This window comes from Durotheca rogersii (assembly GCF_024521655.1).
Source record: "Durotheca rogersii strain YMJ 92031201 chromosome Unknown GGS23scaffold_11, whole genome shotgun sequence".
Classification (NCBI taxonomy): Eukaryota; Fungi; Ascomycota; class Sordariomycetes; order Xylariales; family Xylariaceae; genus Durotheca; species Durotheca rogersii.
In genome coordinates this window covers 571,367-586,240 of record NW_026251242.1, presented here as the reverse complement: position 1 = coordinate 586,240, position 14,874 = coordinate 571,367, and the positions used below count along the sequence as shown (strand labels likewise).

The 14,874-nt window shown below is 54.9% G+C and overlaps 3 protein-coding genes across 3 annotated transcripts; all 3 read left to right on the top strand.

The window, feature by feature from the left end:
• Positions 1-2,811, top strand: GGS23DRAFT_609968 (DEAD-domain-containing protein; the record flags this gene model as incomplete). Its single annotated transcript, XM_051520300.1, has 2 exons — positions 1-191; positions 295-2,811. 2 exons carry the CDS (start codon positions 1-3, stop codon positions 2,171-2,173), a joined length of 2,070 nt encoding a protein of 689 aa, XP_051371542.1. The 3' UTR covers positions 2,174-2,811.
• Positions 2,812-4,518: 1,707 nt separating this feature from the next.
• Positions 4,519-7,136, top strand: GGS23DRAFT_70121 (uncharacterized protein). Its single transcript, XM_051521205.1, has 2 exons — positions 4,519-5,114; positions 5,179-7,136. The coding sequence occupies exons 1-2, from the start codon at positions 4,628-4,630 to the stop codon at positions 6,732-6,734; spliced, it is 2,043 nt and encodes a 680-aa protein (XP_051371541.1). The 5' UTR covers positions 4,519-4,627; the 3' UTR covers positions 6,735-7,136.
• A 2,296-nt stretch (positions 7,137-9,432) lies between these two features.
• Positions 9,433-14,239, top strand: GGS23DRAFT_70085 (ATP-binding cassette transporter protein YOR1-like protein). The gene is made up of 3 exons (XM_051521204.1): positions 9,433-9,979; positions 10,047-11,764; positions 11,841-14,239. The coding sequence occupies exons 1-3, from the start codon at positions 9,590-9,592 to the stop codon at positions 14,209-14,211; spliced, it is 4,479 nt and encodes a 1,492-aa protein (XP_051371540.1). The 5' UTR covers positions 9,433-9,589; the 3' UTR covers positions 14,212-14,239.
• Positions 14,240-14,874: the final 635 nt, after the last annotated feature.

The window sequence follows — 14,874 nt, the reverse complement described above, 5'->3', positions numbered from 1 at the left end:
ATGGCTGACCAGTTAAATGTGGGCGCCCTGAGTCTGGAGAACAACCAGCAGAACCCGACCGCTCGTTCTTACATTCCACCTCACATGCGAGGCAAGATAGGTGGCGGCGGCGGCGGCAATCCTCCCTCCATAGCCCCCGCAGGCCCTCCGCCTCCTATGAATAATGGTCTCAATAGCAGTGCTTGGGCCGGGTGAGTAATACCCGCATTCCTGTCGTGTGACTTGAGTCTGATCCTATACCTCGAGCACTGTCTTGTATCGAATCAATCTTTTGCTAATGTGACCCTCTATCAGGAACAACAATTACGATGCGCGACCCGGTGGATGGGGAAACCCCCCCGATTTTCCTGCCCAGCGTCAAGGCCCCGGAGGCTGGAACAACAATAGCAACAATCGATCCTTCGATCGCAATGCATATGGTAACCCGGCTGCTGGCGGCGGTGGCGGCGGCGGCGGTGGTGGCAGCGGCAGCGGCAGCGGCGGTGCTCATGCCAGAGGCTCGGGTGACGGATCGTGGCGTGACGGAAAACATATTCCCGGCCCTGCAAACCCTCGTATGGAGCGTGAGTTGTTCGGCACTCCCGATGACCCATCCAAACAGCATACCGGCATCAACTTCGAGAAATACGATGATATCCCGGTCGAAGCCTCCGGACACGACGTCCCAGAACCCGTCCTCAGTTTCAGCAATCCTCCCTTAGATGATCATTTGATCCGGAACATTGAGCTAGCCCACTACAAAGTCCCCACCCCCGTCCAGAAGTATTCGATCCCCATTGTTATGGGTGGACGGGATCTGATGGCTTGTGCGCAAACCGGTTCCGGAAAGACTGGCGGTTTCCTTTTCCCCATTCTTTCCCAGGCCTTTATCACAGGCCCCTCCGCCGTCCCCGTCGGTCCGCCGGGCGGTGGTTATGGTCGCCAGCGCAAGGCTTATCCTACCTCTCTTATTTTGGCCCCAACGCGCGAGCTAGTGTCGCAGATCTACGATGAGGCCCGCAAATTCGCCTACCGATCCTGGGTCCGACCTTGTGTTGTGTACGGTGGTGCTGATATCGGTTCTCAGCTTCGCCAAATTGAACGTGGCTGCGATCTGCTCGTGGCGACCCCCGGACGTCTTGTGGACCTTATTGAACGCGGTCGCATTTCTCTCCAGAACATCAAGTACCTAGTTCTCGACGAGGCTGACCGCATGCTGGACATGGGTTTCGAGCCCCAGATTCGCCGCATTGTTGAGGGCGAGGATATGCCCGGTGTTCAGAGCCGGCAGACTCTCATGTTCTCGGCCACGTTCCCGCGAGACATTCAGATGCTTGCCCGTGACTTCCTCAAGGACTACGTCTTCCTTTCTGTTGGTCGTGTTGGCTCGACCTCGGAAAATATCACCCAAAAGGTCGAATACGTCGAGGATACCGACAAGCGCTCTGTCCTTCTGGACATCCTTCACACTCATGGCGGCGGTCTTACCTTGATCTTCGTCGAGACGAAGCGGATGGCCGATTCTCTCTCTGATTTTCTGATCAACCAAAATTTCCCAGCCACCTCGATTCATGGTGACAGAACCCAACGCGAACGTGAGCGCGCTCTAGAGATGTTCCGAAACGGGCGATGCCCCATTCTCGTCGCCACCGCCGTTGCAGCGCGTGGTCTAGACATTCCTAATGTGACGCACGTCGTCAACTACGATCTCCCCACTGATATTGATGATTACGTCCACCGAATTGGTCGTACTGGCCGTGCAGGCAACACGGGCCACTCTACCGCATTCTTCAATCGTGGAAACCGTGGTGTCGTACGAGATCTCATCGAACTTCTAAAGGAAGCCAACCAGGAAGTGCCGGCTTTCCTCGAGACTATCGCCCGGGAGAGCTCCTACGGCGGTGGCCGTGGCGGGCGAGCCGGTGGTGGCCGTGGCCGTGGCCAGGGCGCCAACCGCGATTTCCGAAAGTACGGTAGTCCCAGCGGATTCGGCGGTGGCTTTGGAGGGCCACAGGGATCTGGCGGCGGCAGCGGCTACGGTGGCGGCGGCGGCGGCGGTTTCAACGGGCCTCCTCCTGGCCAGGGATACGGCGGCAGCGGCGGCGGCAGTGGCTATGGCGGAGGAGGTGGTGGTCCAAGCTACGGGGGCGGCGCCTACGGCAACCCGAGCGGACCAGGCGCTTCCTGGTGGTAATCTCGACGCGACCGTTTGAGGGCGCGCCCAGGCATGATCTTAATCCTACCGGCCGCAGGTGGGATTGAGGACGGGCGTATTGACGATGCGGTACATAGATTTCACGGTCTCATACTCTTGCTTTCTCACATCGTCGCCTGAGTTACCGAGTCTCGCAAGGTCTCTCTTTTCTCTCTCTCTCTCTTTTCGTTTATTCTGTTTACCTGGCATTCATCGACACTTTCCGCCCGACATACTCCTACGGCAGACACAACTTCCGGCCTCCATCTGGATCGGCAGATTCGAGCCCTACAAGATAGGGCTCCGGCATACGATAGACGGCATTGGTCTTGATTTCGGCTGCGCCACCCCCCGACAACTTGATACCCATAGAAGACGGCGGGGGGTTACATGCGAGCAGCTGCATGAGACGCATGGAGGTCAGAGACACGTACCTTGACCAAGAACATTACGGAGAACACATTCACCAGCTCTGATGTGCAGCATTTACAGTTTGTGCTGGCACCTTAACGATGATGACGATCTCCGCTTCCGATGTACCCTATATTTGCCCTTTTGGAAGCCGGCCGAGATTCTTTCTCGTTTTCCCATAGGACGGGGCAACGCGCTACCGCACGGCAGTGGATTTGTGTTGATGGTATCTTCATAGACAAAAGTGGATTTCTCGGTTCTCTGGTTGGTCGAGCTCCTGCTCAAGTCAGCTCGCCATGGTGAGGGACCACATAGAGGGCAATGAACATAGAATGGTAATTTCGGTGGATCATGAAAAATCAAAGAAGGGCGTCTCGGCAAGCAGGCACAGGGTCCCGACCTCTCCGGAGTGTGGAGAGAGAGGTTCTAGGATTGGCCTCTGACGATTACCGGCACGGGAGGGAAGAGGTTTAGATCCCATCTGCCACCAGTTGTATTGCTTTTGCGGATATCGGCCGAGACGCTTTCAGGCCCTTTGAGGTTCTCCGCGCTGTGGTGGACTACATAGAGAATCCACCCAAGACGGACTGGGAACTTCCCAATAAAAAAAAAACGGTTACCATTTACCTTGCACGTGTCACGAAGAACTACACGCCCTATTATATTCGTGTCATACTTATTTTCTCTTTTTCTTCTCTTCCTTTTCTCGGGCATGATACGTCTTGTGCATTTAGGTAAATTCGTGCTGTAAAAGGGTATAGCTCACAAACCCGCTAACACGGACTTGAAATTTAAGGCTGCCTGCCCTAAGCCCGGCTATCTCGATAGTATTTATCCTAGTCATAGACTTGTGCCTGTTATCTAAAGGAAATATATATACCTATATATATGATATTGGTAGAGAACAATTTGTCTGTAGTATTTCTGAAAAGTCGTGCTTGTGCAACTAGAGCCCGTTTTGCCACAGCATCATCACACGGCAAGGAGACGTAGGTAGGAACAAACTATGGGTGCACCTAAAGGAGATATGTAGGTATGCGAGGCTGTGGCTGTGTCCCCTCTCCAAGAAGTCAGGTACCTGGGTAGGTACCTACCCGAGGTAGGTCTTCTTCATGTTAGGTACGTACCCGGCTAACCGCGATGTACTATTAGGTACCATGGAGGGAGGGTAGGTCCTGTTAATAATGTATTTATAATATTAATATAGTATAAATATAACTTTTAAATAAAATAATAATAATATAAACGCTTTTATTAAATATAAAATACTTTTAATAAAAGTTATAATATAAATTTTATTATAATCTAATATAATTATTATAATATAATTATTATAATAAAGTATATATTTAATACCTTTTAATATTTAATTTATATAGATATAAATTTTAGGTTAGTATAGTTTTCGATAATTATTTTGTATTTTAAAAAAAATTGTTTAAATATATTATTTATATAGTAACTCCATTGTAGCCTAAGTTCAATATACTTTAGTATAAATATAGATATACTTCCAGTAGATAGTAATCATTTCTAGGGATAGTAACAGCGCTAGACATGGTATCGATAGACCCCGTCCCCCCGTATGGTAGGTACTTTAGGTAGGTAGGTACCCGCCCTGCCTTCCTCTTTGCTCGACCTCCTAGCCCATTGCGATTGATGCAGCGCGCCTTCCACAGTTTGACCTACCTAATACATCGCGTCCTGTCGCTGGAAATTCGATGCGTAATAGAGTTTTTTTTTTCCACGTTTCCGCAAATAATCTCTCCCTTCTTTCTTTCTTACTGTCTTCCTTTCCCTTCTCACCTGCGACCTTTGGAATGATGCCTCCGCCTCAGCACCGCATCGCTAGCCTTCATTAATTCACCAACTGCTTCTCTTTTATCCACGGCTGTTCCTTGTTTGCGAAGCCATCGTCGTGGACAACATACTCAACGATCACCTACCAAAGCCACTCCTATATCTGCCACCAGCATACTGTCCCTTGTACCTCCTCCCTTCTCCTTCCCTGTCTCTCCGTCTCTCCGGCCACATAAGTTTGCGATGGCATCGAGGGACGGCTCCCCAGACCACAGCCGCTGGTCCCACGCCTCCAGCCCGGCCCCGAGGGGCAGCACGCCGGGTGACAACGTCGAAATCAGCATTATCAAATCCGAGCCCGGCCAGGGAAGCAAGCGGCCAAAGAACAAATCCACCGCTACCGCCGCAGCCTCGTCGTTCCCTACCGTAGGAAAGATTCGGCACCTCAAGAAGGAGGATGGAGAACCGTTGTGGAGACGAGACATCCAGTACGACTTTCTCAAGGCCGTCTTCGATGACGAACGAGAGGTGTTCACCAACAGTTACGAACCCGAGCGAAGCAAGAAGGATAAGCAGAGCTTTGCCGATCTCTACATCGATACCATGGCGAGAAGCAGCAAGACCAGCAAAGTCCTCCGAGATAAGCTCCTGAGTGACCGTGAGGCCGCAAAGAGCATGGCTATGGTCTGCCTGCTCGTCAACGTGGGTCGGATGAACACGACGTTGAACTGTACGGTCTACTCCAGCCGTCCGTTCATTGCGACGTATCCGCTGCTAATGGTTTGGTGACACAGTTTTTCCCGAGATGAGAGCTCAGCTCCGGACGTATCACGCCATCCCTTCGTTACAAGCCCATCAAGATGCCTCCGCCTACAAACAACTCCAGGATGCCCCTCGGTTGAAGTCGATATTAAAGGGTGCGGCCGAAGACCGACCGGAACCACACGAACTCGCCGAGTTTAAAGGAATGGACCCTCCGCGATCGAACCCGGTCAACCTCATCTTCCTGATCTGCCAGCAGGCTTCGTATATCGCCGACCTGCACTTCCCACCTTCCGCCGAGTTCCACGATCTCATCATGAAAACGAACTACACAAGCAAGTCGCGCGCCAGAGCCTTTTTATGGCTTATGTGGTTCTACCTAGAGTCCGATTTCACAGAAGAGGGTTGCGAAGAGAACCCATTTGGTCCCGGTGTTGACTACGGCACCGAGGTAGCGAACCAAGGAGTGCCCCGGATGGAGGAGATGACCCCAGAAGAGGAGGACCGCGAGAACATCGACCCGCCAGAGGAGATCGACTTTGGGCGGGAGAAGCAAAACCACCGGGCTAAGATCATTGCGGCCGACCAGGCGTATATGGCAGACCACCAGACCAAGCGCGGATCGAGGGGAAAGATTATAGCCGACGATGGACCGGCGGCTACCATTCTCCCGCGGATACGCCCGTCGAAGCAGGAGTCCGATATGGATAGCACACGGTCCACCCCACCACCTAGGGCCCTATCTCGCATCGCCGTCGGCAGCACCGGCCGGCGGGGCGGCGCACCTCTGAAAAATCTGATTTTCGATGGTTCTTCGCCTGCCGGGCCGGGGTCCCACGTCATTGAAGGTATTCTTCCACGCAAGCCACGCCCTCCCACCGCGCATCAGCTGGCAGTTGAGCGGAACCGGAACCAACGGGTCGAGCATATCCTCGGCCGCGGACTGCGAAGGCAACATCACCGCTCACGGAAGGTGCGGCGGCAAGAAGGTGCGATTCTCCGCGCCAGGCGCCGCCTGGCCGCAATGAAAGACCCGCTCGTAGACAGCGACGAAGAATACATGATGTCGCACCGAGACCAGAAGTTGCCCTTCATGGACCGAGGCTTCGGTGGGCTCTGCCAGCTGAGCGTGGAGGAGGACGACTTCGGCGAAGAGTTCGCGTCCTACTCGGCGGCGCTCCGGAGAGCCGACCGTCGGCTTCGACGGTGGGCCGGTCGGCCGGAACTAGGGGTTGTGCCAACGACAAAGAAGCGTGTCGCGGCACCGGTTTCCGAGTTCGCATCCCCAGAACCGCGGGCAAGCCGGGGGAGAAATGGCAGCCCAGGAAAGAGGGACAGGGCAAAGACTAAGCAGCATAACCACGGCAACGGGGACGTCACGATGGAAGATGCCGACGACTTGGATGATGTGGATAAAGAACTTCTCGGCCTCGGTAGCGGGGGCGAGGACGGCGAGGGCGAGGGTGAGGGCGAAGGCGAAGGTGAGGGAGAGGGCGAGGGTGAAGGTAAGGATGACTATGAGGACATAGACAATATCGGCAAAGCCCTCTTGGGGATCGATGGTTCGGACGGCACAGACAGTTCGTAGTGGCTAGCCGTTATTGCTACGGATGCAGCACAGAGCCAACACGGCGTTCGAACGGTACACAGAGTCAGCGCCGGCCGACACGGCGCTGTGCAGGCGAGGATACGGAATACGATGCGTGTCGGAGGGGAGAGGAGAAGGGCGTGGACGGGGCAGGCAACTATCTACTCTCTCCCTCTCTCGGTTGTGTTGGTTGCATTAACCCTTTTTTTAAGCAAAAAAAAAGAGAGAAAGAAAAAAAACTCTACCCCACCATATCAACACTATAATATTTTGGCATCGACGTTATCCTAGGGGGTTTAGCAGTGTGTGACTCGAGCGGTAGAGGCGGTATTCGAGACTCTACGGTGTACTAATACTAGATGACGGCTCACGGGTACGATACGTGTTGGGAACGTGTGATATCCGTCTAACAAAAGGGGGTTTATAATACTGGTTGCCGATTTCAGACAGGCGCGTCCTTAGCTGTTACTATGGTTGTTATGCGATCAGGTTCCGACCGATGTGACGTCGCTTTTGCTCTTGCTTTTAGGTAGATGATGCAGGTGAATTTGTTCGCCATGAATGCCTAACGATGCAGTTTCAATTTCGAGCTTGCGCTCGTTCCGGGTCTTTCGATGATAAAAGCCCCCTTCTCCCCCTGGGATGTATTTAGGGCGGGAGGCTTCCCGGGACTACGGAGCGGGACTGGTTGGTAAAAAGGCTTAACTCTGCCTATGCAACGGAGGCAGAGGCGGTTGAGGTTACTACTGGTCGCGAGTTGTAACCACACAGTCTAGTTATCTATAGATATCCATCTCCATATCTCTACATACCTACAACTTCGGGTGGGCCACCGGACATATCTCCAGTCCGACGAAGTTGCCCTCTAAGGGGCACCGAAACAAACGTAGAACGCGACAGGCAGGGGATGCCGTCGTTGCCGTTTACCCAATTACCCATTCGCGGCAGCAGAGCAGCTGGTGGGGAGTGTTCTGTGTTTGCGTAGGATAGAAGACAAGAGGTATAGGGATAAGGATAATATGAGAAACATGCGAGTAGGACGAGTCCGCACATACTGCTACGCGACGGAGTTGGATGGATGCCTGCCTGCGCCTACGGGATTGAGGAAATTCTCCTTGCCGGAGACCCGGCGATCGGCCAAGTTCCCGCTTGCTGACAAGGGCTTGGGCCTGGGGGGATGGACGGGTTGGTTGAAGCTCTCTCGCCCGGATTGCGGTCGGAGGATGCAACTCCCGACTTGCGCAAGTACCTACCTACCTGTGTGATGCTATAAGAGGTACTTACGTGCTTGCGTACTACACGCGATCTGCTCATATAAACCAGGAAGTTAGCCAACTCAGCTATAAACTCCGCTTACGCCCGATCCTCGCATCCCTTTGCGAAATGTGCTTCGGAGCATTTGTCATCAGCGGCAAGTCCATAACCCCCCGATGTTGCCATTTCCCGTCGTTCGTGCGTATTTCCCGTCTCACCTTGTTCTGCGAGCTATGAGTATAGTTGCCCGTCTTGGCCAGCCGAACTTGCTTCTCTATTCGCACCTAGCCGGGGGGAGGCAAGGCCCGGAGAGCGCCCTCGTTGTAGCAGTAGTATTGCGTGTGCCATGCTGGGAGGCATTTGCGCCATCTGCACTACCGTGCGCTATCAGGTATGCCGTCCGGGATGCGTAGGTGATATTTAATTACCGAGAACAGTACGCAGGCTATAGGAAGATTGTTTCTAATTGGCGCAACCCGCACTGAGCCAGCAGGCCAAACCAACCCTCACCATCTTCTTTTTCTTCTCCCTCCCCCTCTCTATCTGTCTCTTCCGACGCGACAGACAGCGGCAGAGGGCGGAGGAGTCGGATAGAACTATACGACTTGCTCGTATAGCTCGTATCCCTGCATGAATTCCCTCTACCGTAACCCTCCCAACCTCGCTCTCTGCTGCTAGATGTGCCTTGGCGATCAGGTGGGTGCATAAATGCAGATTACCTCTTTATCGAGACCTTATGGTTAGGCACGTAAGACACCTCTCAGGTACCTGGGTAGGTAGCTGGCCAGAATATGGTACCTACACATTATCCACCGGGGGTTTCTCGCCGAGTGGAGTTTCGCGTCGACTCCATAACTCGGTCCCGCCATCGCAGTGTGGGGCACGAGTACTCCCTCCTCGACGAGGTACCTGCTGGGTACGTCCGGCAATCGCCTCCCCGGATCGCATTGTCAGGTAGGTGCCGGGGATGGCAAATTTATACATCCCGTCACTATCGAAAGGTCCCTTCCCGCCTCGCCTCGACGGTGTTGGCAATACCCAACTCCTTTCCCACCCTCGTCTCTCTCTCTCTCTCTCTCTCTCTCTCTCATCCTCTTACCCCCAGCCTCGCTCGATCGTCTCGCTCCCCTTCGCCTCGCCCCTTGTCTCACTTGACTCTCTATAGCTCCGACCTGGGCCGAAGCGGTGACGTGAAGTCGGATATGAGTAGATGCCAGTCGGACTTTAAGCCTCTGCTAGTCCCCGTTCCGCCCATCGACTCCACACATCCCTACATTTGCCTTTAAACACCTCTCTCTCTTTCTCTGTCTCTCTCGTTCTCTCGTTCTCTCTCTTCTTCACGCACGTGCCTTGTTTCTTATACGCGATACTACTGTAAACCCCCGTGTCCATCGCATTTCGTTTCCGAGATGTTCCCGACCCTCAATTGACCCTCCATGAGTGCAACTGTCTGTTTCGGCTCCTACCGCCAAGGCCAAGAACGCAAGCGCTCCCCTAAGCTCGACGACAAGCCCAGTTAGTTAGCCAAAGTAGTTGACCTGACCGACTCGGTGCCCGGGTCTTATTAGACTTGCCAAGTAGCCGTGGGCGTACGCATTAATATGGCTGCTAAACCCGAAGACGAGAGGACAAAGGCGTCTGATCCACCCACAGATGTAGAGGCGACAACCGCCGACCCCGATACGGCCGCCCCCGTCTCAGTCTATGATGACCCCGAGGAGGAGATCCGCCGGCACGAGGAGTCCCCCGAGAAGCGTGCCGAGCGCGAGGAACTGAAACGCACTCAGAGCTATGCCACCGACACTAGCGCCGCCACCCGCGCCACCTCGAGGGCCTCCGCACCCGCGCGTACGCGGCCGTGGTATAAGACGCCGAACCCGTTGCGATGGGGTGCGATCCCGCCCGTGCCCAAGGAGCGCCAAGTCTCGCGGGAGTACAAGGCAGGCTTTTTCAGCAAGCTGACTTTCCAGTGGATGGCCCCCCTGATGAATGTAAGCACAAGCTTGCTCTCTGACCACTCGAGTACGTCTTGGTCGCCTCGTACTGACACGAGCCTAGGTTGGGTACAAACGGTCCCTGGAGCAAGATGACATCTGGTCCGTGAATCCCGATCGGAAAGCCGAGGGGATGACAAGCAGGGCTAGGGAATCCTTCGAGAAACGGGTTAAGAAAGGCGACAAGTACCCGCTGTTCTGGGCGCTTCACGATACCTTCTTTTGGGAATTCTGGCTCGGCGGTTTCTGTCAGCTCTGCGCGTCCATCCTACAGGTCATGTCCCCCTTCACCTTACGCTATCTGATTCAATTTGCCCAAGACGCCTGGGACGCCGTCCAGCGCGGGCAAACCCCGCCCGCCATCGGCCCGGGTATCGGCCTAGTCATCGGTGTCACCGTCATGCAGGTTCTCCAGAGCCTGGGGATCAACCAATTCATCTACCGCGGAATGATGATCGGCGGCCAGTCGCGTGCCGTGCTCATCGGTCTGGTCTTTGAAAAGTCTATGGCGCTCTCGGCCCGAGCTAAAGCTGGAGGCAAAGGCGACGCTGACGGGATAGCGGGGAATAGCCAGGAGGGGAAGGGAAAGGAGAACACAGACGAGAAGCCAGATGGGGTCGAACCACCATCCAAAGATACGAAAGGCGAGAAGGTAGGCGTGCTGGGCGATGGTACGGGGTGGAGCAACGGGAAAATTGTCAATTTGATGAGCGTCGACACCTACCGTGTAGATCAAGCTTGCGCCTTGTTCCACATGATCTGGACGGCGCCCATCTCCTGCATGATAACTCTTGTCGTCCTTCTCATCAACCTTACGTACAGCGCACTCGCTGGTTTCGCGCTTCTAGTCATCGGTATTCCGGCCCTGACGAGAGCGGTTCGCCTACTATTCAGGCGCCGAGCCGCTATCAACAAAATAACGGACCAGCGTGTGAGCTTGACCCAGGAGATCCTCCAGTCGGTCCGTTTCGTCAAGTACTTTGGCTGGGAGAGAGCTTTCCTAGGACGCTTGGCCGATATTCGCACCCGCGAGATCCGCGCGATTCAGGTCCTCCTAGCTGTCAGAAACGCGATCAACGCGGTCAGCATATCGCTTCCCATCTACGCCTCCATGTTGTCATTCATCACCTACTCCCTCACCGACCACGGCCTTCCGGCGGCGCAGGTATTCTCCTCCCTTGCCCTCTTCAACGGCTTGCGCATGCCTTTGAATCTGCTCCCGCTTGTCATCGGACAGACCGTTGATGCCTGGTCCTCCCTTAAGCGCATCCAAGAGTTTATGGTATCTGAGGAGCAGGAAGAAGATGTTGCGCTAGAACCTGAAGGGCCCAATGCGGTCGAGATGCACAATGCCGGCTTCACCTGGGAGAGGACGCCGACCCGAGAATCCGAAAAGACCGTGGGTTCTCTCGGGAAAAAGAAGAACAGAGAGGTAGCTTCGCGTAAGAGCACCAAGCCGGCACCCAAGGGGGCTTCAGAGGATAACTCCGAAGACACGGCAAGCACTTTAACGGAGGAACGTGAGCCCTTCAAACTCCAAGATCTGAACCTCCGGATCGGTCGAAACGAGCTAATCGCCGTTATTGGAACCGTTGGATGTGGTAAGAGTTCCTTGCTCGCTGCGCTTGCCGGTGACATGCGGAAGACGTCGGGCAAGGTGGTCTTGGGTGCCTCGAGGGCTTTCTGTCCGCAGTACGCCTGGATTCAGAACACTAGTGTTCGAAATAATATCCTCTTCGGCAAGGAAATGAACCGCGAATGGTACAAGAAGGTTGTTAAGGCGTAAGTCTTGGTTTCATTTACTCTGCCTCGTTCCTAGAGAATCAGCGGGGATATTGAATGCTGACAACCATCATAGTTGCGCTCTGCAAGCCGACATTGACATGCTTCCCAACGGAGACGCCACCGAGATTGGCGAAAGGGGGATTACGATATCGGGCGGCCAAAAGCAGCGGCTCAACATCGCCCGCGCCATCTACTTCGATGCCGACATCGTGCTCCTGGACGATCCGCTCAGCGCGGTCGATGCTCATGTTGGCCGACATATCATGGATAACGCCATCATGGGTCTCCTGAAAGACAAGTGTCGTATACTCGCAACACACCAGCTTTGGGTTCTTAATCGTTGCGACAGGATCGTATGGATGGATGGCGGTAAGATCCGGGCGGTCGATACCTTCGATAACCTGATGGCGAACCACACCGGTTTCCAGCAGTTGATGGAGACGACAGCTCTCGAGGAGAAAGAAGGGGGGCTAATGCCCGCTAGTGACAAAACAAACGGCGAAGACAAGGTCAGCAAGAAGAAGAAACGAGGCCAAGGGCTGATGCAGGCTGAGGAGCGAGCTGTGTCGAGCGTCCCGTGGTCGGTCTACGGCGCTTACGTCCGAGCCTCTGGAAGCGTCTTTAATGCCCCCATTACGGTCTTCTTCCTGCTCCTAGCTCAGGGTTCTAACATCATGACGAGTTTGTGGCTCTCTTACTGGACGGCAGATCGTTACGGGTTTCCCACGGGGGTATATATCGGCGTATACGCGGGCCTGGGCACGTTGCAGGCTATATTCCTGTTTGCCTTCTCGATATCGCTGGCCATATTCGGCACGAATGCTAGCAAAGCTCTGCTGAGTCAGGCAGTGACGAAGACTCTCAGAGCGCCGATGTCCTTTTTCGATACCACACCGCTAGGCCGCATTACGAATCGATTCTCGAGGGATGTTGATGTGATGGACAATAGTTTGTCGGACGCGATGAGGATGTACTTCCTCACGCTAGCTATGATAATATCCGTGTTCGCGCTTATCATCGCTTTCTTCCCCTACTTCGCAATCGCGCTGGTCCCGCTCGCAATTCTCTTCGTATTCGCGGCGTCGTACTACCGGGCCTCCGCCCGGGAAGTGAAGCGTTTTGAATCGGTGCTCCGATCCGTCGTATTCGCTAAATTCGGCGAGGGCCTCAGCGGCGTGGCTTCGATCCGTGCGTACGGCCTCAAGGATCGCTTCATTGCCGACCTCCGAGCCGCCATCGACGAGATGGATGCGGCTTATTACCTGACCTTCTCCAACCAACGGTGGTTGTCAACGCGCCTAGACCTCATCGGAAACTCGCTCGTCTTTACTACTGGCATCCTGGTCGTCACGTCAAGGTTCGACGTCCCACCGTCCATTGCCGGTCTCGTGCTGTCGTACATCCTGTCCATCGTGCAGATGTTACAATTCACCGTGAGACAGCTAGCCGAGGTGGAGAACGGCATGAATGCTGTAGAACGTATCCAGTATTACGGCACGAAGCTTGAGGAGGAGGGGCCCGAACACACGACCGAGGTCCGCCCATCGTGGCCGGAGAAAGGAGAAATCGTCTTCGACAGCGTCGAGATGCGCTACCGCGAAAATCTGCCGCTGGTGCTCAAGGGCCTGAGCATACACGTGCAGGGTGGCGAGCGCATAGGCATCGTGGGGCGGACGGGAGCGGGGAAAAGTTCCATCATGTCGACCCTATTTCGACTGGTGGAACTTTCGGGGGGGCGTATCTACATTGACGGGCTCGACATCTCTACCGTCGGCCTGCACGATCTCCGCTCTCGACTGGCTATCATCCCGCAAGACCCGACGCTCTTCCGTGGCACGGTGCGCAGTAACCTGGACCCGTTCGGCGAGCACTCGGACCTGGAGTTATGGTCGGCGCTGCGGCAGTCGGGGCTCGTGGCGGCGGACGGGCAGGCGGACGAGAAGGACCCGGCGCGGGTGCACCTCGACAGCGTGGTGGAGGAGGAGGGGCTCAACTTCTCGCTGGGACAACGGCAGCTGATGGCGCTGGCGCGAGCGCTCGTGCGGGGGTCGCAGATCATCGTGTGCGACGAGGCGACGTCGTCGGTGGATATGGAGACGGACGACAAGATCCAGCGGACGATGGCGGCCGGGTTCCGAGGGCGGACGCTGCTGTGCATCGCGCACCGGCTACGGACGATCATCGGGTACGACCGGATCTGCGTCATGGACGCGGGGCGGATCGCGGAGGTGGGCACGCCTCTGGAACTATGGCAGCGGGGAGGCGGCGACAGCAAAGAAGAAGGCGGCGGAATGGGTATCTTTAGGAGCATGTGCGATCGAAGCGGTATACGCGAGGAGGATATCCGGGCCGCGATGGTGGGACCCAAAGCAGACATCCGGGGATCGGGGGAGTCGGAAGGGCCGTCGGAGGGAAAGGAGGAGGAAGGGGGAGACAAGTTTTAGCACATACCATGCCTACATACCCACGTACATAGACACGACATAGATCATAGAGCCGCCTAGGAGCGGTTGGCGCGGGCGATTTTGGATAGACGATGAGAACAACGACGATGACGACTGGAGGATAGACGAGGATGGTAGGGAGGGGGGTATCTGGTCGTCCTGTGGGGATACCACCCGGAGACGAACTGAGAGGTAATAACGAAGTAAAATAGAAGGGTGACGGCGATGAGTGGGCATAGAGATATATGTATCTCGTTCTGTGCGCGTAACCAGCAAGAGAGAGAATGATGGCGAGGGCACGTCGCGCAACCAACAGACCCAACCATGGAGCTCGAGAGAGGGGATTGTGTCTCTCCCGGAGTGGGAGGTGGCACGTGAATAGAATGTGAAGGTTGTCGAAGGGGAAGGGAAGCTGGCTCAGCCTCGATAATCACTCGTAAACCTAGGACGAGAGATTGTCCCTACGTAGTCTATTATCACTTGTCGTGACCTTGGGCACCAGAGCAGACCTACGTAGGTAGGTAGGTACCTACACGGTAGGCCTACCTAGGTACCTATCTAGGTGTCTATCTATTCCACCCGGGTACATGCATAGACGTAAATAACATGCGCGTTGTCGATATAGGTACCTACCTCTTATTATGTACGCTTAGCACAAGGTCC

Coding starts and splice junctions, on each gene's coding strand:
- GGS23DRAFT_70121 (XM_051521205.1), top strand. CDS start 4,628: ATGGCATCGAGGGACGGCTCCCCAGACCACAGCCGCTGGTCCCACGCC. Junction 5,115..5,178: donor GATGAACACGACGTTGAACT/GTACGGTCTACT, acceptor TTGGTGACACAG/TTTTTCCCGAGATGAGAGCT.
- GGS23DRAFT_70085 (XM_051521204.1), top strand. CDS start 9,590: ATGGCTGCTAAACCCGAAGACGAGAGGACAAAGGCGTCTGATCCACCC. Junction 9,980..10,046: donor GGATGGCCCCCCTGATGAAT/GTAAGCACAAGC, acceptor ACACGAGCCTAG/GTTGGGTACAAACGGTCCCT. Junction 11,765..11,840: donor TACAAGAAGGTTGTTAAGGC/GTAAGTCTTGGT, acceptor CAACCATCATAG/TTGCGCTCTGCAAGCCGACA.